Below are 21,144 nucleotides of genomic sequence, written 5' to 3'. Positions count from 1 at the left end.
TCGAACTCGCCATTCATCTGCCAGCATCTCGAAATCAGAAGGAGCAGATAGGTGTAGCTACAACGTGAAGACGACGTCCACTTGTGTTGTTTCGCTGTACCACGATCAATCACACGTCAACCGGTCAACCCGCGTTCAACTCGAACATTGATCTTACATCTTCATCAATACCCGACTATGAACCATTCCTCTACATAACGCATCAAGTGATAGTTCATTCTATGCAAGGAGGGAAGGAAGCTACTTGAGACATTTGTAAGTGTGACCTTAATCTTACGGTATTGCTATAAGTAGCTGAGTTGAACTGAAATCTGATGGAACTAGGTTATCCTACTTCCTTCTCCTCCTCCTCTTTGTCATGTCGATATGGAAGGTCTAGGTGTCCGTCAGACTCGCCAAGATCCCCAACGAAGCCCACAGGTGGTATTTGGCGATAGTCATTCTGAAGACGAAGCTATACCGGTGGTCACAAGAACAAGAAGAAGGAATCCTTCACCTCCGGTCGATTGGGATAGTCCGTTGCCTGATAGTACCGGTACACCTCAAGCGTGAGTGAGATTGACCTTCACGACTTTTTTGAGTGATATTGAGATCGATAGAACTTATATGTACATGAATAGAAGTAAAGACCTACCTCTCGAACAGATGACTGCCTTGAGAAGAGACTTGCACGTAAGTTGAGAACTACTTTTGGGTATTCTTGATAAACACTTTTGTCTGACATGTTTTTAAAATCTCATAGAAACGGAGCAAAGATATGCGAGAAAGAAAGTCGGAAGGGCGTAGTGCAGGGACGGGAAGTCCTTTTAACCCTGGTATGAATAGGATGGACAACAGAAATGTTGGTATTTCCCCTACAACAAAACATAACACTCAAGATGTCAATCGAAGTCGACAGCAGCTAGCTGGGCCATCGTCCTCCATCACCACATCCGTTACCCCATCACGCCAGCATCAGACACGAGTCGCTCTCGGTAGACCCCAGCGGGTTCCTGCTCATTTGTCACAACCTCCCGATGCTTCATCCACCCCTCGTGCTGGTCCATCAAGTAATGACAAACAGATATCATCGCCATCGAAGTTGCGCACGCCCGAAGAGGTCATAGATTTCGACACTCTAGAAAGTGATGAAGATCATCAGGTCGTACCTAGTAGTTCAAGGAGCGCATCACCCCATAAACCTTCTTCTTCAGATCATCGACGAGCATCCAGTACCGATTATACACATGTAGCAGCTCAAACCTACAACCTACGATCACCTCAGCAGCCATCTAGTGGGAAAGGAAAAGAGACGATGAGAGGTAATGGATATCATGAGAATAGTAGTCCTACGAAAGGTTCTAGATCTGGTCTGCCATTGAAACCGGAACCGAAATTGGATCCTATCAGAAATCCAGATGGGACATTCAAAGCCGACCTGATTGATAAGAAGATATATGAGGTTCTCGACGACGATGATGATCCACCAGATGGTACAGTCCAAAGACAAGACCAGAAGCACAAGTCGTCAAATCAGTGGCAAATGTCCGTGATCAATAATACGATAAATCGATCGGGCGAGAAAATTGGAAGAAAGCCTAAGCTCGGCAGAATGCAGGGCAAGGATGGGAAAGTTTCACTGCAGCAGGCGCAGGTGAGTCACTTCCCCATGTCTCATACTACCAAGAGATGCAAAAGCTTAGTGGTGTATATGATCTTCTAGAAATCTACACCTGTCAAACCAACCATGAAAGACCGAATGACAGAACCGCCGGATGTCATACCGTCTGCCTTTGGTCATCGGAACCCACCCCGCCCAAATACCGAGCAGGCCAGTGCAGATGTCACAATGGCATGGCTCGTTCCAGATCGAAGGCTCAAAGTCAATGCTGTGCAACTCAAAAACGAGTCGTTGATCGTCTCTGGTGTTGTAGGCCAATCAGGAGAATGGTGGGATATCAATCTCAGTGATATCAGTCAGGCTAATGTGAGTGAGGCTGTTCCCTCTGCATACCTGCGCCACATCTCGGCTGATCATCGTCGTTCTCAGACATGCAACGCTAAGGATTGTCCGTTCATGATGTTGATGGTGTCAACGGTGAGGCCTTTGGCCGAGAGCAGTATCGAGAAGCTGTTAGCTGCTGGAGGTAGTGCAAATCGTAGGTGACAGATCCGAGTGATCGTCCTGATTGATTAACTCAAGCACTATCATAGATCAAGGCATTGACGCATCCCCAAGTTTTTGCCTTTCTCTCAAACCCGGTGAAAGTTCGAAAACCCTTATCGACGCCCTCGGGGTGGATCTCGTGCATCTGGAAAAGAAGCGAAATATCTTGGAGTAAGACTTGCCCCTCCTCTCCTTTCAAAAGACCATTGCTGACGAGTTGTCGCGCGCAGTGTGAGAGCATGCGAAACTTTACGTTCGTCATGTAACATCCAATCGCGGGATACTAGATCTCGGGCGGACGAGGCGAGACGTCAGAAGCAGAAAGCTGAATTGCAAAAGGAGGTAGAGGGACCAGGCTTACCATCCAGAGGACCCAGGAAATCATCGGCGAAAGATGAAGAGTCCTCACGTCCCCCTAAAAGTGGCAGCAAGGACAAGGCAGAAGACAATAGTACCCAGACGAAGTTGGTCTTGTAAGTTGTTTACCTCTCCTAGTTATAGACGTTGCTGACTCGAGTTGCCATCAGTCCACCCGCTCCTAAGCCACAGCCCCGGCGTAGTATCCGAAACACGGCAAAGACTGTACACGATCTGGAGGACTCCGATACTGAACAACCAGAAAACAGCATTGTAGCTAGACCCAGCAAACCGTCGCGGTTTATTGGTGATCGTAATGAATTGTGAGTATCCCTCGTAACACAATACGCGGATGTCTAATCTGAGCGTCCTTTAGGTTGTTCCCCTACCCAACTACCGGTCGAGCGGATGTAAACATCACTATAGGAGATGCTCAACGTATAGAGACGGATGACTTCCTAAATGATACGTTGCTCGAGTTTGGATTGAGGTGTGTATCTTCTGCTCAAATAGCTACAGGGAAGTGCTAAGATTGGCTTTGATATCATAGACATGTACTGTTTAACCTGGAGGAGGAGCGAAGGGATCAAGTGCATCTATTCAACTCATTCTTCTATGAGAGGTTGTCCAATAAGGCTAAAAGGTCAGTATAGATTCCATCATCATATATGAAGTACGTCTCAAACTGATATCGTATATAGACCCCAGAAAGGCGAGACTTTTTGGCCAGGGTACGAATCTGTCAAGAAATGGAGCAAAGGGAAAGATATCTTTGGCAAAGAGTTCGTGGTAATACCAATTAACGAGAAGTGAGTCTAGCTTTTCAACTTCTGCATCTAAAAGTAAAGCTGATAAAGAATAACAGCTATCATTGGTACTTAGCTGTGATTATCAATCCCAGTGGTATCCTCCGACCCAAACCTATAGAAGACGATTCGATATCGGAGATGCATCAACCAACAACTCGAGCTACCGCTAGCGAACACGATGGGGAAGATGCAGCCAATGTCGATGATCAATTGAGAACGGCCGATCCGCCAAGAGTGACCGACTCCGATCTTGAGGATCTCAATAGTGATGCGGGAGACCAGCCAGCTCGCCACCCTACTCCAGGGCCTAGCAAACCCCTATCAGCCAGACTCACTCGACCACCAAACAGTAAGGAGGAGGAACAAGAGAGGAATAATGATATTTCGATAATCTCAAATGACCCATTAGATTGCATCAGCAATGGAGATGGAGATGGCGAAGGGGAAAGATCTGATCTCCGTGTGAGCCAAGTATTAAATGGTGTTGAAAAGATGGACATCAGCTCGGAGAATGGGCAGGAAGAAGAAGTTGATTTTGTCGGTGGAGGAGCTCCGATCCTGACGTCCACCATGATGGCGGTACAAGAACAGAACAATCAGATCCGCAATGCATCGCAGGAGCCCGCTGGTGAAAGTCAAGTGAAGAAGACACAGGCTCGACCTGATGTTCAGATCATAGATAGTCAAGAGTAAGTTTACCGTTCAATATACTCGTAGTTTGTGATGAGCTCATGTGTTATATGTTTAGTACCTGGATACTCACCCTTGATTCTCTCGGTGGACCCCATAAGGCCGTTGGTAATCAACTGAATCAGTGGCTCAAGTATGAAGCGAGGGACAAGAAGGGTATAGACTATGAGCCTGTGGATGCTTTATACCATGAAGCTAAGGTACGTCGTACTGTCTGCGGGTATCTGGCCTAGGTGAGGTGTCACTGACAGTGATTCTGTAGGTCCCTCAACAAGGTAACTTCTCCGATTGTGGTCTGTTTGTGGTTCACTATGCCGAAAAACTGCTGCAGAATCCTAAGGAGGTATTGAAATTCGTCCAGGTATGTTTCCAGGAACTGCCTTTCTTGCCGTGTCGGTATGATTGTCATTGAGACGAATTGGATTTTGCAGCGACGCCCACCGTTCTCCAATACACCTGAACGCGAGCCATGGGTGAATGAAATGAATAAAGCTTGGAGGAAAGATGATACAGAAGGTCTGCGAAACGAATGGGCGGGAATACTGGGTAGTCTTGCTGATCATTATAAAATAATTCAAGGTTCCAAAACCGACGAGAAGCAAAGTGAAGATGCAAATCTGAATCCAAATCAGGATCAAAGCACGGCGATGGAAGGAATCATCGACACTTCACAATCTGAATCTGTCACTGCAATTGGAGCTTCACAATTTCCTCCTATTGCTAGTACATCTTCAACTGTACCCGAAGATTTGATACCTGGTGCTTTTCCTACACCCACGGAACCAGTAGTTCCGACTGAACTTGAGAAGAGCGCAAGTCTGACACCACCTCCACCTATGTCACGCGTGGCTTCAAACACAAGCAAGAAAGGTCCTTCCTGGGCGACTAGATCACCTACACCTGATATTGGATCAAGACGGGACAGGTCCCGAAGTCGAACAGGAAGTATCGCACCGGAACTACGGGGACGTGAACTTTCTGCTACTTCAACTACTAGAAGTTCCAGATCACCTGAAAAAAACATTCCCGTTCGTCATTTCCCCCCTAATCCTAGTCGAACGGCGAAAACCCCTGGAAGAAGCTCGATCGAAGTTGGAACGGTGCACCAGAGGGTAACGCAGTATGAACAAACTGAGCGCAGTTCTACCATCGATAATAGGGTTAGGAGTAGAGAATCGGAAGAGAACGAAATAAGATTAAGGGAAGTAGAACACCTTCGACCGAAACGAACACCTTTACAGGAAATTTTGGAAACTACTCCTGCTTCTAGTTCTAGGGTAGCTGCTACTCTGAGTTTCGCCTTTTCAGAGAGTGAAGATAAAGATCATGAAGTTCTTGCTGGTATGGATGATGATTCAGTAGAAGCTAGTCCACTTGCGAATCTGGGAAAGGGTGCACCTAGACAATCTTCTCCTAGACGCTCAGTCAACCCGCTCGCCTCGTCACCTCTTAATGCTACAAGCAGAAATGGAAACACAGACACAAGCGATAATGAAAGGATGACTGTTGACATGGAGGGTATCTCAAATGAGGAGGAGGAGGAGGAGGAAATAGAAGAAGATAAGAATTTTTTCACGAAATTCAGTGGATCTCATCAACGTTCAGATGAAGGTATAACCACTCCAGCTTCGAATGCTTCAACAGAGGAGAACGAACCGATCGAGAATCTGTTCCCTAAGAACAAATCTCCAGTTGTGCGTCATAAGTACGGCAAGAACGGAAAGAACAAATCGGTCTCGCAAGATCAAGTTAATCCACCGAGTAAACGGACAAGATCGACATCTAACAATGCGATTAGCGGTAGTATCAGTAAGAAGAACAAGAAGGATGATGGGAATGACAAAGGCGATGGTCGGACTAAAGAGGAAGCTATAACTATTGATTCTGACTAGACAAAAGCTAGTTGAATACTTTATACTTCATAATTCCTTCATTCTCCTATGGCATTCATACAGCGATTGATTAACGTGTCTTAATGATCTGTCAAATATTCATGAGACGTTTATATGTATCGTGATGATTATTTTAGTATATACATTTATGTGTATGTATGTATATGCATGATGAACCCGATTTTTATTTCCAACCTTGATTCGTACAGATAGAAATACAACAATGTTGTTGATAGTGTAGATGAGCGATGAGATGGGAGGGATATTTGATCGACTAGATTCAACTAATTGACTAATCGATAATATCTGGACCTCTACCTTTCTTGCCGTGGTCTGCTAGATCCCACCATTGTTTACTTGTCTGGTCGGATGAGGGAGGAGAGAAGAATGGACAACGAGATTTGAAAGCTGAGGGAGTGGCGAATAAATATCAATACGTTACTCGATCCCGCTTCGCAGGATGAAGATAAGATGGTAGATGTGAACCCACCATCCAACGTCCTTTTACGTATGATAGCTTCTATACTTTCCTCACTCTCTAGTTGATCGGCCTGTTACATCCCATCGATCATCGATCAGCTATTCGTATGAATCGAGAAAGGAGCAACTTACCAATACTTCTTCCTCCTTTATACCCCTCTCCCACCTCGGTGTGCTAACCTTGGGATCCTGATCGACTTGAATTTTGTTATTCACACTGTCCCTAACGGTTGTTGAACAGTACGTCAACAACGTCTGACGATGTGCCCAGCCAGCTACACTCTCAACCATCAACCAATCAGCCTTCGGTATTCAGCAACAGCGGTGGCAGAGCGAACTTGACCTCACCCATTATTTCAGTCCATATCTTTGCGCACATCCCCTCCGATCCATTCATATGTTCCACCCCTGATCCTAATCGATCTTGATCGCGGAGTTGAGCTTGGGCTCGATTCAGTCGGATTATAATTTGATCGTCCAATTTACGATATTGTCGAACGATATCTAAACACCATCACAAGGTATCAGTGCTCGAGCCTCTTTTCATCTATGAGTTGTTCACGCCTGTATTCGAGCAATCGACGATAGGAAACTCACCTCGAAATACAGATAGGTTGAAACATGTTTCTGCCGTGACGGTCACCTGCCGAGGTGGCGGGGCCGGGAAGGAATCGGTATATGCTGAGGCTGTTCCGAACGGTGGTGCAGGCATGATGATAGTTTAAGGCTTGTTCTTTTGCCCTTTTGTTGAATGTCCACCAGCAGTGAATGAACTACAAGTAAGTTGTAGATATATATATCTCGATCTCATCTTGATCTATGACAGTAGTCGTCAGCGAGCTACGAGGGATTCCGAGATCCCATCGATGTGGTCTGCCTCCACCGCTTGAAAGTGCCACACTCGGGGTCATCCGGAATTGCCGCACTAACCGTTATCTCTCTCTGGTCAACCGAGTCAGTCTGAAAATCAGAATTAATTTTGGATTCCAAAGGGATAAATACATTGATAACTATCTTCTTCTCTTCTTCCTTCTCTCTCTTTCTCCTTCAACGTAAATTAGAAACATCACTTGGAACAGGTTCTTCTTAGGTGAGTATAATCCTCATCTTCTTGCTACCTCTTCTCCCCGCAAACCCCTTCTGCAATCTTATCGCCCCAATCTCGACGTGATGACCTTCTATTCTCTCCCCGTCTAATCGACCATGGCGAACGAGTTAGGACCCTCCTTCGCGGGAGTGTGTCTGGATCCCCTTCTTCTCTGTGCAAACAAGGAAGACGGGCTATTGGCGCTTGCCAGCGCTCTTGTCTGATCACTTCATCTCATCTAAACGCTTCTTACAATGAAAATTTTGGATGAAATGGCTTGTGTGCTGACCTTTCAAATTGTTTTGTCAAAAACAGAAACCGTTCTTTACTTTCGTTTTCGTATTCTCTGTAAGTCATCTATATCTCTTGCGCTCTTTTACATCACACCTCACCTCACCCTGTTCCCCCTTCACTCTCTATGATGAAATGTTTTTTAAAAACCATACGCAGTTTCCACTGAACGCGTCCTCCTTTCGCGGGGAGTTTGTTCCTTCTTTCTTTTCAGTCTTTTTCTACCTCCATAACTGAGTTGCAGTTCCTCTTCGTTCCGAGTTGAACCTCTCGTTGAGCGTTGTTGGGAATTCCTCGACTTTGGGCTCACCCCGAAAATCTTCATTCGAAAATCCTTCGGGACGACTAGATTGTTGATTGAAGGGACCGAGCAGTCGGTAGATCAAGATTGAAGAAATTAGGCGATGCTAAATTGAAGTTTTTTTCTTCCTTGGATGTCTGATTCTTCTCTTCCTTACACCGCATATCATGTCAAATCACAATATAAAAGTAATATCGCTGACGTCTAATCCTTTTTCCCCTTCTATTCTCTCTATCTGGTCCCTTCACCTTGAACGTTGGATGATTTAACTTTTATTTGTTATTGTGTTTTGTACATGTTATGCAGCTTTATCTTCCATAAAATCAAAATGGTCGCTTCCGGTGAAAAGAAGGGCAAGGTTATCCTTGCCTACTCTGGTGGTCTTGGTGAGTCACCCTCTCACCTTGCCCACCCAGTATAAGTTGCAGAGCAAATTAGCTCACGTCATTTGTTTGTTTGCTTGGAATCCACTATAGACACTTCATGTATCCTCCTCTGGCTGATTGAGCAAGGTTACGAAGTCGTGGCTTACATGGCTGATGTTGGTCAAGAAGAGGTAAGCGAGGTCTCGGTTGCAGAAAATTTCGTCTGAATCATCTTATCCTGATCAAATGATCGTCGCGTAGGATTTCGAAGCTGCTCGAGCCAAAGCTCTCAAATGTGGTGCTGTTGGCTTCCACCTTGCTGACTTGAAGCGAGAATTCGTTGAGGAACTCATCTACCGTAAGCTGTTCCGTCCACTTTGTCTCTAAGCCGCAGAGATCTTATGGATTTTCGTTGCTTGCAGCTGCCGTTCAATGTAACGCCATCTACGAGAACGTCTACCTCCTCGGTACCTCCCTCGCTCGACCCGTCATCGCCCGAGGTATGATCGAGGCTGCTGTCAAGGAGGGATGTGACTACGTCTCTCACGGTTGTACCGGTAAGGGTAACGACCAAGTCCGATTTGAACTTGCCTTCTACGGTCTCGCACCCAACATCAAGGTCATTGCTCCTTGGCGATTACCTGGTAAGCTAGTGTTTGATGCACCAACATCACCACATGACAGCTTATATATGATTAATCAGAATTCTACGAGCGATTCGCCGGTCGATCAGCTCTTCTCGAATACGCTGCCAAGAACGGTATCCCAGTAACCCAGACTGCCGCTAAACCATGGTCAACTGGTGAGCTTTCTTCTGCTTTCTTCGAGGCAAACTCAGCTAACACATGTCGCAGATGAAAACCTTTTCCACATCTCTTACGAAGCTGGTATCCTCGAAGACCCCAACCAAACTCCTCCCGATGACATGTGGAAGCTCACCACCTCTCCTCAGAAAGCCCCTGAAACCCCTGAACAAGTCCACATCGAATTCTCCAAAGGTCTCCCAGTGAAGGTCACTTTCCCTGCCGACAAGAAGGAAGTCACCGATGCCGTCGACATCTTCCTTACTCTCAATGCCCTTGCTCGACGACACGGTGTTGGACGAATCGATATCGTAGAGAACCGATTCATCGGTGTAAAATCTCGAGGTTGTTACGAGTCACCTGCCGCTACCATCCTCCGAGTAGCTCACATGGACTTGGAAGGTTTAACTTTGGATCGAAATGTCCGAGCTTTACGAGATCAGTTCATCACTACTCAACTCTCTCAAATCTTGTACAACGGTTTCTTCTTCTCACCCGAGAGAGAATTCGTCACTGCCGCTATCCCCGCTTCTCAGAAGACTGTCAACGGTTTGGTCCGATTGAAGTTGTACAAGGGTAACGTCATTGTAGAAGGACGAGATGCCGATGAGGGTCTATACGATGCCAAGTTCTCCTCGATGGACGAGATGGGTGGTTTCGAACCTACTGCTACCTCTGGATTCATCGAGATCTCAAGTATCCGAATCAAAGCTTGGGGACGACAAAAGTGAGTTGATTCGTTTGTGATAATACGAAATAGGAATGTGAGCTGAGGACCATGGTTTTCGGTTTAGCATTAAACGAGGACAAGGTGGTGTTTCTCCCAAAGATGTTTACCACCGAGAGTAAGCAAGCGAGTAAGTTCTTATAGAAAGGTTAAGGAAGGAATTTAATCGAATATAGTAGTTGAATTGGTAGTAAATTTGATATTTAGTTTTTGATTTCGAGTTGTTTAGGAAACATTTGTATATAGACGTTGGATCTTCGTCAAAATAATCATGCATAGAATATGATAATACTTATCTTATATATTGGTACAACAAAATGTCGCTATGATATGAGTTTATGGTCCATGATCTATCTATCCATGTCTTTGTTAACCCTTCCAACGACATTTCCAAATTTCCACCCCATCCCAATCTTCTCCCTCCCAGCCCCATCCTGAAGATTGAATCTCCTTAATTAATCTACTCTTATTCACTTTCTTCAGATCGAATCCCATCTTCTTACCTGTCTCTAGAGCATGATCAATCAAAAGTGAATCACGTCTTTCCAAAGATATATAAATCACTGGTGGTTTGTTGTCGTCGTCTTTTACTTGAGAGATGTATAGGAGGGTATTCCACAATGGTCGGATCAAAGAGAGGGAATAGAATGTATCTGACATTATGATCATATCGATTCCTTCTTCTTTCAAGTACTTCACATCGTCTGGTATAATAGTATCTTTCATATCATTGTTTTGATTGTCATTTTGTATTTTATCAATGTATATCCAATCTAATTCTCTCACTTCGATTTCACCTATTCCATTCCCAACGATTCGTTTGTTGTATTCGATGTTAGGTTTTAACACTTCACTCAAAACAGGTTCTATATCACTCGCCAACACTTTCCAACCTAGATTCGCTAGGACAAGGGGAGTATATCCTATCCCACTACCTAATTCAAGTACCACTTTTTGCTTCTTCTTCCCCTCATCATCATCTCGGTTAATTCTTACACCATTACAATTATTCTTATTGTTCGTCGTGGTGCTCGTACCCAAAGTCGAAGATAGGTATAAAGAAAGTATTTGAGCAGATAACCATAATGTCGTACCCGTCGTTCCAGTCGTTCCAGTCCCACCACCACCAGAAGAAGAGGAGATTTGACGCAAGTTTACAGAGATATTAGAATGAGGTGGTGGAAGGGGATGAGAGAGGTTGGTTAGATGTTTGGTTTGAGAGGCTGGAAGGGGTTTATCCATTATTATTCATGTTGTGACTTGACTTGGTCAGGGTACTCGCGTTATTGATGTCTTGATGTGTTGCTGATTTGCTGATTGCTGTATACCCCTCGTTGACGAACGAGTCTTACTTTTGAGCAAATGGAATGTAAGAAATTGCGAAATTATCTAATCGATCGAAGAAGAGCGAGAAACCTGATTCCCGAAGATTGAATTCCCTTTTCATACGATCTAAAGACGTCGAGTCGTCATATCGCACTTTACATTGCAAACAATATCGAATCAACACCATAGCATCGTAATTCATCTCTTTATACATAACTCATAGTATTTCAAAGTGAAGAAGCAAGTTATATGTTATATAAGAGCAAGTATCGTCCACAGATAAGCCTAAAGTACGTTGAATGAAATAACGAGCAATCTATATCTATTCAACATGAAAATCCCAAAAGTATAGAAAAATAATGTACAGATTTAGATTTGAATGAGTTGAGTGGGTTAGAGTCGGATTGGATATGATCCATTGTTTCTTCTTTCCTTCCTTCCTTTCTTATCAATAGCGCACACGCTACACACATATCGTTTGACGAGATGTACGCAGTGGGATCCAGGTTCCATCTATATGAAAGAGCATTTAATCTCGAGATTGTGTGATGGTAAATATGGTTACCTCATGATACTTCTTCTCCATCTCAAGCGATACCAATCAGGATTGTATTCGATATACCATCTAATCCTTCTTCTCCCCTTCTGCCCTTTCCTCCAACCTCCTCAACCTCTCTCTCAACTCCTCTATCTCCCTATCCTTATTCGAGTTATTCCTCTCCACCTCATACCTGACCATTTCTTTCAAACTATCAGCAGACTGCTGCAGATTGCCCAAAAGGGTATTCGAAGCGTTGGCTGTACTTTTAAACTCCGTCATTTGACTCAATTGCTGTTGAAACAGAACTTCATATCGATTATGTAGGTCTTGCAGATTATACCTCAGACTATCGGTCGAGCTGAGTAGGTCGTACAGTTGATTGAAGGGCGCCAGGAATATCTCACGAGATACTCTAGGTGAGATGGGCGAGTTGGATTGTTGTTGATGCTGAGCTGCCGTCGAGGTGGAAGCATTACTGATTCTTCTCGGAGAGGGGATCTCGTATCGAGGTGGTTGCAAGTTTGCTGAAGGTACAGAGAAGTTCCTTCGTTCGCTTGGAATGGCCGTTGAAGGTCCTCTTTGGGAATCGTACGGCCTAGCTAAAGGTCGTGTTTGAGGTAAGTTGTAATACGACGAAGAAGGTCCCTGTTGTCTTGCAAATTCATGTTCCTCTCCACCTCGTCGTAGAGGGGCGGTACGTGGATCAGTCAAACCATTATGCGAGTGATGACCGTATCCATGGATGGGAGGAAGCGTATGTGGAGGCACGGCGGTCTGACTACCTGAAGGCGGTTCTCGAGGCGAAGCCTGTTGAGATGCCAGTCCTTGATTGAGTGGTGCACTCTGTTCGGGCCTTCAGATCAGCGATATTCCTCAAATCGAAGTTAGTCGATAATTACTCACCTTCGATCCTGGTACGACATCTCTCTCAGTAGCAGAAGTGACTATACTCATCTTCTCAACTTTATCCCTTGTCTTCTCCCTTCTTCTACCTACACCACCACCGACGCTGAGGGGAGGGGGTGGACCATTAGGTCCAGCGGCAGTACTGAAACTTTCTCTGGGTGTCGGAATGGGATTTTCGGGATCTTTCGGTGCCCAACCTTTGAAAGTCAATTCTTTGGGTGTGGAGGGTTGAGATTGAGCTACTTCTCTCCTTCGAGCAGCGATCAAAGCCTGCTGTTGTTCTTTGATCGAGATCGTATCTCGGACCTGTTCATTGATAAGTTTGACTTGAGCTTGATTCTCTTCATGATAGTTCAAGTTAGAGATTAGACCTACCGTCTTGAGTTGATCTTCATCAATCGTCTTGAAGTCAAAACCCATCACCACTGGAGAAGGCAGTGCCTGTGAGCCAGTCCCATCATCCCTCTTTGCTTCTCGAGATGCGGCGAATCCGATAGGTTTGATATGTGCCAGCGTTGGTGGTCCGTTACCTCGACCATTTCGACTCGGCAGCGAATTTGGTTGATTGGATGGTGATGCCGACCCACCATCCTCACCTGATCTAGAAATACTGTCTTTTCTAGGTGAAGGTACGATATCGACCGATTTGCCACCTTTGGTCACTCGACGACGTTTATCTGCTCGTCCAATCGATCGATTATCGTCATCGTCACCTTCGGCATCCTCACCACCACTACAGTCGGTAATAGCAGATAGAGGAGGTAGACGGACACGAGCGTTGAGGGTCGGTCGAAAGATTTCCGAGTGACGTCGGAAGAAGTGATGTTGAGCAGGTTGGGAGATATCGTTAAGAGATGATCGTCGAGACGAGAGGTTATAGTGATGTTTCGGTCGAGCAATATCGTCCAGGGATAAGCGACGGTATTGGAAGGGGTAAGGATGAGGTTCAGGATCGGCATCATTCAGGGATGTTCGACGAGAAGAACAGACCGAGTCGGGTAGTGAGGGAGGGGGAGTGATATATGGTGAGAGTGGACCAGGCATCATTTGATCGTCAGCAATAGGTACAAACCAGAGTATGACGATACAACAAGCTCGTATCAACAGCTTGACAATATAGGGGTTCGAGCAAGGAGCTTGAAACGGCTACAGAATGCGGTTCACGACAAATGAGAGAAAAAAAAAAGAAGACAGTGGGAATGAAGTGGTTGAAGAAGAATTGATTCTCCCTGAATGGGTATTGTCCGCCAGGGGGGTCTTATATGATAATAGAAATAGAAGCGGAGGTGGATATATGATGAGGTCAGATGAGTTGAAGCAGGTTTCATGAATTTGTAAGAGAAAGGATTGACACCCTGGACTTTCCGTTGATACCATAAAAGAGCTCGCGAGAAGGGATACCGAATATGTGACGTGTTAAGTGAATGAATGGTTCTATAGCTCTTCATCGGGGTGGGATGAAGAGGTGATAGACCTGGGTAAATCAACATGACATGCAAAAGTGAAACTAAAGATATATATAAGGAGGTCCCAACCAGGCTTCTTTAGAGAAAATCATTCTAAGATATGATTGAAAGGATGATGAGCTGGGAGAGGGGACACAGCTGCAGAAGCAAAGTAGAGGGAATGAAATCAAGACATAGAGAAGCCATGGTAAGAGGGATTCACAAGAATGAATGAATAAATGGATTGATAAGGACGTTGGGGATTCATGACGAGATCCAGACATTCCCATGGTAAAGTGATGAATCGATAGATGTAGAAGAAGGGAGAAGGGAGTGATCCTTCATGGGATCAGTCAAATTGAAGACTACTCACACCTTATCATCTTTCCTCCTACTGACCTTCCTCCTCGTCGACCTAGTCTGATGAGCCATGAACTCGTCTTCGTCCTGGAAATCCTGCTCCGATTCCACTATAGATGGAGACCTGCTCCCTCCAGGAGGTGGATCTCGTAGTGATGAAGTTCTGCGGAAGAAAGGGGGTTGTGCAAGTGGTGATTGTATATGTTGTTGGCCATTCAACGCGGTAGATGATACATTCCGATTGATGGGTGGTGTCGCCGTCGAGTTGGAAAGCGTGCGAGGATGAATGGGCGGTAGACGGGGTGGTAATGGTGGTGTGGAGTGGACGAGCATGGTTGGTAGTTGTGAAACGTCAAAATAACGAAAAAGATTAAAGAGAGTTAGGGAGGGATTGAGGATGTTATGCGAGAACAATAAGCGATAAGTAATGGATAAATGAAAGAACAATGAAAAACGAGAACAAAAGATGAGACGATGATTTAAGAATATGAGAACGAGTGTGTGTATGTGATGTACAGGATGTGAGGATGAACAACCGTTGTCAAGTGATGAATGGTGAGGATGATGGTGAGGAGGATAGATATCGATCGATAGTGTCAGTCAAAGGAATACCGATTAGAGGGAAATCAAGAGTTTGTCGATGAGTCATGGGACGCCCAAATCGGGTAGATGACAAGAGGGGTTAGATTCGTTGAGATATCGTTTTGATTGTTTGTAGGTGGTGAGCGTGTGTGTGTGTGGAAGAGAAGAAGAGAAGGACAGGGTGACAGGGGATAGGAACGCCGATTATAGGTTTAGTGTCGAGCACAGATGCACAGATACACAGACACACGGCCAAACAGATACACAGGGATACAGATTCGATTGGAGCAGGTGGGGGGAATGCGAGGGTGATGGTGATGGTGAGGGTAGGAATTCCAGAGGATGTAGGTAGATTTGATGGTAGTCAAGGTCGAAAAGGTTGATGATTTCATTGAAACAAGTAAAGCAATGCGTGTGAAACAGAATTGATTGTGTTGATTGAATTAGGAGACAAAAGGGAAAGTAAAGTTCAGAACAAAGAGATCAGATCCGAAGATATGAGTAGATGATAACAAAAGATATCACAATCAGTTAGCAATCCTCTCACGGATTGATAACAGGATGACTTGTCACTCACGGATGTAAGGAACTTTGACCATTCTTATTATCGGAAGGTGGATAAGAGCCGTGACTGTGTCCGTGTGTGTGTAAAGATATAGACGAAGGAGGGTGTCTGAGTGTCGTAGTCATTTGGACAGTGCTCCGTACAAAAAGCCACCAAATCAAATTCAATCAAGGGTCGTTTATTGTCCTTTCGAAGAGAAGAACAATAGATGAATAATGATGATCTAAGGATCTGAGATCTCTCTAATTCCACGAAATCACAAAGTTACTCGAGCGAATATAAGTAATTCCTTTATTGTTCTCTGTCTCTGATGGATAATAGGGCAATAACACAGTGTTTGAGGAAGTGGTACCTTATTGTTCTTTCTCCTGTTCTTGATTGTTTGACAAAAGTCTTCAAAGATCTACTGTAATTTGTCTTGAGATGTGAGATGTTAGTTGTGAGTTGCGAATTGTGATTGATGAAGCAAGCTATGATGTATGTTGTAATTTAAACCTATGGTGACAATATGTAACAGATAGTATGAGTGTGCGTATGAGGTGATACATCTTAGTCCGAGGTATGGTAGGTCTAGGTTAAGTCTGATGAAACCCTGAATTTGATCCGGCTGAGTATACACTCATTCGGTAATGTCTATCTCACATCGACTTATATGCATGGTCTCGTCTCACATCAGCTCATATCGCATGCAGGGAGTCACGTTCTACTATGCTACGCATCCATCTGACAGCATCTCTTCGCTTCCAAGCATTGCTGACACGAAGTAAGAATTCGCTTCACACTCAAACTCATCTTCCAACTGGGGCATGTCAGGGAATCAAGCAATCAAGCGTTCCCAAGTTTCAAACCTTATTATCAGGGCGACTCGGCTGTATGGTAATGCTGTTGTTGTAAGCTCAAAACCCACAATCATTCTGATCGTTTCGTCAACACCCGTCCGAGGCGTCTCTATATATATCACGCCGATCTTCTTTTCCAGCTCAACAGCATACATACACAAGTATATGACGTAACAGATGACAACCGTAGTAACTCACTATCAATGGAAGAGGCAACGGGGAAGGCGGTTGAGAAATCGGCGATCACCGAAATCAGCTACATGAAATTTCAGAAAGTTCACCAACCCAACTGCTTTTGCTGCTAGACATGAACGATATTTCAGTTTGATCATTAACGTTTGATCAGATCAAATCTGACTGATCAGCGTAGTCACCCCAGGATGCTCTGTCGTATCTGCCTCAAGGCAGGTCAGTCTCTGCTGGATCGTCCCACAAGCTCGAAAATAGGTGCAAAGGTGTTCTCCAGGTATCTTTCTACCGTAAATCGATCTTCGATCAGTCAGCAACTACCTCCAACAAATGCGGGTTTGCGTCGTTGGATTCCAAGGACAAGGTGGGGTCCAAGGTCAAGCCCACCACTTCGAAGGAATATTCATACGGAAACGAAGAATGAGGATGCTATCTCAAGGTGGACTGTGAGTGACGGTCATAGATCATCTTATAAATAATTCAGCTGATCACTTTGTCAATATTATAGGAACTAGGCATCTCTCTACCACTGGCAGAACGATTAATCTCTTCTTACCCGCATATCATCCAACCTACATCAGCTCAGAAGTTATTTCTCCTAGCTGTAGGAGCAGGTAAGGAAGTTTATCTGAAAGATGATATGGGTCGAGGCAAGTGAGTGAATCACTATTTATACTAGTACTTGAATAAGATATACTGATGAGACTTGGTAGAACTTTGGCATTAGCCTTATCAGCTATGAACATTGCTCTGAGATCCCATTCGAATACGAATACGACACAAAACGGCGTGAAAGTGATGATTATCGTTCCTACACCTCATCTAGCTCAACAGGTCCATCAACACCTTGTGAACCTATCACCCACCGAAACTCAAGAATCATTCACACTCATACGGTTCAATTCCAACCACCCTTCTCAATCCTTTGCACAAACTTCAGCAAAGTCACATTCGAAATTAGATTTACCTGATAAACCTATAATCATCTCTACACCAAAAGATCTACAATCTTACGATCTATCTCCCAGTTCCTTACCATTCCTACGGTACATATTCCTAGACGAACCTGAACACTTGATTGGTCCTATACCTTCTCGACACTCTACCTCTCAAATGTTAATTTCTCATCCCCTCTTTCGTCATCCTCCACCGATCGTATCTGCTTTGAACGATTTGTTGAATATCCTTCCGGCCGTACCAAGCAGGAGGAAGAAGGAAGAAGGAGGTATTTTGGATTATTCAAAAAGGAGAGATGAGATAAATACGATATGGGTATCATCAGGTATGAATAAAGATCTGAAAAGGTTAATTAAGATTAGAGGTTGGATAAGGAAGAGTAATAGACATGTCAAAGATGGATTGATTGATTTGGATTTCACACAAGGGGCTTCGGATAAGTTGAAAGATGTTAGAAATAGATTGTTGGATGCGGTTGAAGAGAGGATCACTAAAAGGTCTTCCACTCAGATCAAGGAGAACCAAAAATTATCAGGAATAGAGGATGAAGGTGGGGTGAAAAATGCAAATATAGATGGACATGAACAGATCGAACCTGAACATCATGTGTTGGTCATTGACGCTAAAGACGGATCAATCACTTCTCTCAACCTCCATGCACCTACTCTACAAGACGATCCAACAAAGGAAGTTGAAGATGAGAATGGGGAAGATGAAGTGATTCGAAAAAGGGAAATACCAATAGAGATGATTGAAACTCTATCTCTAATTCATGCCACCACTTCTTCTTCCTCAAAGGGATATTCATTGATATTACCTCCAGAGGGAATATCATTAAATCTCTTATCAGAAGAACTTGCCAATCTTGGTATATCATCTTTAATCTTAACTCCGGATTTGGTCGATATTTCACTTTCCCAACTCGACGAATTGCAAAGACAGAATAGAGATGAAGCTGAGGAAGAAGATGGTGGATTACCTTTGTTATTAGGAACTAGAAGTTCCATACCTGGTCTTCATCTGCCTGAACTCCAGACGATATACCTCCTCGATGGATTGGACATCAAGGGATTAAGTAAGAAACAACGTAAATCCGGTGGAGTAAAGGATAGGTATGGATGGTATAGTCTAGTCAAAGGAAGATTGGGTAGACTGGGTAGTAATGCCATCGGACGAGAAAGACAGAGGGTAGTTAGTCTGGTTATGGGCGGGACGGAAGAGGAAATGAGATTGAGAGAGTTATTTGGAAAGAATGAGAATGTGAATGGGATAAAGCTGCAGTTGAAAGATTGGGATATGAAAGGTCTGGAAGATACGTTGGGGGAAATGATGCGTGATGAAGATGCAACCGCTGGGTTGGAGATGGAAGAGGAATTAGGATCGCAAGAAATGATGAAGTTTGGGCAGGATCAACATGGACCGAAAGGACAAGCGATTCTCAAGGAGGAAGCAGGTCAGGCTGATGTACGAAAAGAATCAATGTGATGGAGAGAACAGGGGATATGGCAGCATTGCATACGAAATATACACCTCTCATATACAGTATATACCCAGCACCAAAACATGCATACCCATACCTCATCGATCAGTTGTAGTAATTTAAATATATACAGGTGAACAGATGGACGACCTCCACTTGACTGGTCGTCCACAGTGTAGGAGCAAGAAAATGATGTCACCACCAACTCACCTTAACTACCAAGATTACTGTTGAGCGTCACTCGTTCATACGCATGTTTACTGGCATACCCTTGAAACTTCTAAGCTGATCCATCAGCCTTCCTCACAGAAGACTCTGGAGATACCCAAAATGTCAATCAGATATATCAGCCAAAAGCTCGCTCAGCAGGTATGTCCGAGTCCATTCATAATGTAGCAAGCAATGATCTGACATATATGGTTCTGGACCGCTGGCAGATCGACGAAGAGCTGATGTCTGCATCAGGAGCATTCTCACTGGATCAGGTGAGTCAAGTGAAAAGTATATCTCCAATACTCGACGGAACCCCGATCCAAATACGCCCCTTTTGTTCTGTCCACGTCTTCTCTTCTGATACAGAGTGACATAGTAACCCAGATTGATGTTTATCTTCCATTGTATACAGTTAATGGAGTTAGCCGGTCTATCATGCGCTCAAGCGTTATCCAAAAGTTATTCCGTGGAATCACATAAGAGGGTGATGGTAGCTTGTGGACCAGGTAACCAGGTGAGTAGACTATACGTACCATGTCGCACTTGTGCTCATTGGAGCTCGTATGCTGACTGTATACTGAATCATAGGGAGGAGACGGTCTAGTAGCTGCTCGTCATTTACATCATTTCAAATACAAACCTACCATCTACCTTCCCAAACCCGGCTCGAAAGATATATACAAGAGGTTATTGAAGCAATGTGAGAATCTGAATATACCCGTATTGAAGGATGTAGAGGAATTTAAGAATGAGTTGAAGGAAAGTGATGTAATATTGGATGCTATCTTTGGTGAGTCGAGAGTCATCATTGATCCTTTGCCCTCGTGAGATATGTTCATACCATGATATCATGATCTGACTGCCTTTCGATAATTTCCTCAGGCTTCTCATTCTCACCTCCATTGAGAGAACCATTCGACCAAGTTCTCAACGCCATCACATCCACCACTATCCCCATCGTCTCAGTGGACATACCATCCGGATGGTCAGTGACAGAAGGTCCCCAACCGCTGTATACCGAGAAAGACAATACTCAGACGATCAAAACTTTCGAGCCGGACGTATTGGTCAGTCTGACTGCGCCTAAAGAGGGTGTGAGGAATTTCAAGGGGAGACATTGGCTAGGTGGTAGATTTGTTCCTGAGTGAGTCTCATATCGTCTAAACTATCGTACATCCTATCTCAAAGAAAATATAGGTATAGGTATGAAACATATATGCTGATGCTGACACTGATTCCGTTTGGTTTGGTAGTGACCTAGCAAAGAAATTCGAATTGAATATCCCTGAATATACCGGTGTGGATCAGGTTGTAGAGCTTCCCAGTGCTAAACAATCTTCAGAACAGTAGATCTAAATAGTACAGTAGAGTCAAAGGAATCAAGTCATGATGAATGCATTGTTCGTAAGAAGAGACATAACCGATACTGCTGTACAACGATGAAACCAATTCTGAAACCTGATATGCTATGCCGAACCGATGATTTGAGTATCAGATTGAGACTCTTGCATCAGTCTTGAATCGACGATTTCATTTCTTTAGTAGTATCTAGACTATTGGAATCTGGACTATCTATCATATCGTCTTTCACCATAGTCAGGCCTAACATATATCATACATCAGTGAGACAAAGGGAGAAAAGAAAAGTAGTTGCGCGAAACTCCGAATCCCAGAAACTCCTACATGTCACTTCGGACTCCGGTACTGATTTGATACTTTGATTGCTAATCACTTCGGGTGTTATCTTGTCTGGTTTCTTATCCTGATCCCCTACTATCCGCCGAGCTGGCTTA

General features: G+C 44.2%; 8 protein-coding genes across 8 annotated transcripts; 4 read left to right on the top strand and 4 right to left on the bottom strand.

The window, feature by feature from the left end:
• Window positions 1–366: 366 nt before the first annotated feature.
• V865_005879 (uncharacterized protein) lies at window positions 367–5,894 on the top strand (the record flags this gene model as incomplete). Its single annotated transcript, XM_066229645.1, has 15 exons — window positions 367–548; window positions 621–672; window positions 743–1,633; window positions 1,703–1,966; window positions 2,030–2,138; window positions 2,194–2,317; window positions 2,377–2,619; window positions 2,674–2,826; window positions 2,880–2,993; window positions 3,054–3,146; window positions 3,205–3,312; window positions 3,369–4,001; window positions 4,061–4,202; window positions 4,265–4,363; window positions 4,434–5,894. 15 exons carry the CDS (start codon window positions 367–369, stop codon window positions 5,892–5,894), a joined length of 4,668 nt encoding a protein of 1,555 aa, XP_066085742.1.
• A 292-nt stretch (window positions 5,895–6,186) lies between these two features.
• V865_005878 (uncharacterized protein) lies at window positions 6,187–7,086 on the bottom strand (the record flags this gene model as incomplete). Its single annotated transcript, XM_066229644.1, has 5 exons — window positions 6,187–6,302; window positions 6,385–6,445; window positions 6,507–6,649; window positions 6,723–6,878; window positions 6,972–7,086. 5 exons carry the CDS (start codon window positions 7,084–7,086, stop codon window positions 6,187–6,189), a joined length of 591 nt encoding a protein of 196 aa, XP_066085741.1.
• Window positions 7,087–8,381: 1,295 nt separating this feature from the next.
• On the top strand, window positions 8,382–10,070 carry V865_005877 (argininosuccinate synthase; the record flags this gene model as incomplete). Its single annotated transcript, XM_066229643.1, has 7 exons — window positions 8,382–8,439; window positions 8,530–8,609; window positions 8,680–8,776; window positions 8,841–9,062; window positions 9,122–9,220; window positions 9,273–9,948; window positions 10,016–10,070. 7 exons carry the CDS (start codon window positions 8,382–8,384, stop codon window positions 10,068–10,070), a joined length of 1,287 nt encoding a protein of 428 aa, XP_066085740.1.
• Window positions 10,071–10,317: 247 nt separating this feature from the next.
• Window positions 10,318–11,190, bottom strand: V865_005876 (uncharacterized protein; the record flags this gene model as incomplete). Its single annotated transcript, XM_066229642.1, has 1 exon — window positions 10,318–11,190. One exon carries the CDS (start codon window positions 11,188–11,190, stop codon window positions 10,318–10,320), a length of 873 nt encoding a protein of 290 aa, XP_066085739.1.
• Window positions 11,191–11,899: 709 nt separating this feature from the next.
• Window positions 11,900–13,765, bottom strand: V865_005875 (uncharacterized protein; the record flags this gene model as incomplete). The annotated part of the gene is made up of 3 exons (XM_066229641.1): window positions 11,900–12,658; window positions 12,719–13,027; window positions 13,097–13,765. 3 exons carry the CDS (start codon window positions 13,763–13,765, stop codon window positions 11,900–11,902), a joined length of 1,737 nt encoding a protein of 578 aa, XP_066085738.1.
• A 770-nt stretch (window positions 13,766–14,535) lies between these two features.
• Window positions 14,536–14,859, bottom strand: V865_005874 (uncharacterized protein; the record flags this gene model as incomplete). Its single annotated transcript, XM_066229640.1, has 1 exon — window positions 14,536–14,859. The coding sequence occupies one exon, from the start codon at window positions 14,857–14,859 to the stop codon at window positions 14,536–14,538; it is 324 nt and encodes a 107-aa protein (XP_066085737.1).
• A 2,033-nt stretch (window positions 14,860–16,892) lies between these two features.
• Window positions 16,893–19,143, top strand: V865_005873 (uncharacterized protein; the record flags this gene model as incomplete). The annotated part of the gene is made up of 3 exons (XM_066229639.1): window positions 16,893–17,147; window positions 17,210–17,355; window positions 17,415–19,143. 3 exons carry the CDS (start codon window positions 16,893–16,895, stop codon window positions 19,141–19,143), a joined length of 2,130 nt encoding a protein of 709 aa, XP_066085736.1.
• Window positions 19,144–19,468: 325 nt separating this feature from the next.
• Window positions 19,469–20,701, top strand: V865_005872 (NAD(P)H-hydrate epimerase; the record flags this gene model as incomplete). Its single annotated transcript, XM_066229638.1, has 6 exons — window positions 19,469–19,507; window positions 19,576–19,623; window positions 19,764–19,865; window positions 19,940–20,141; window positions 20,234–20,495; window positions 20,605–20,701. 6 exons carry the CDS (start codon window positions 19,469–19,471, stop codon window positions 20,699–20,701), a joined length of 750 nt encoding a protein of 249 aa, XP_066085735.1.
• Window positions 20,702–21,144: the final 443 nt, after the last annotated feature.

The sequence above is a fragment of the Kwoniella europaea genome, chromosome 1, assembly GCF_036810445.1.
Source record: "Kwoniella europaea PYCC6329 chromosome 1, complete sequence".
Lineage (NCBI taxonomy): Eukaryota > Fungi > Basidiomycota > Tremellomycetes > Tremellales > Cryptococcaceae > Kwoniella > Kwoniella europaea.
This window is presented reverse-complemented; position numbering and strand designations above follow the sequence as displayed.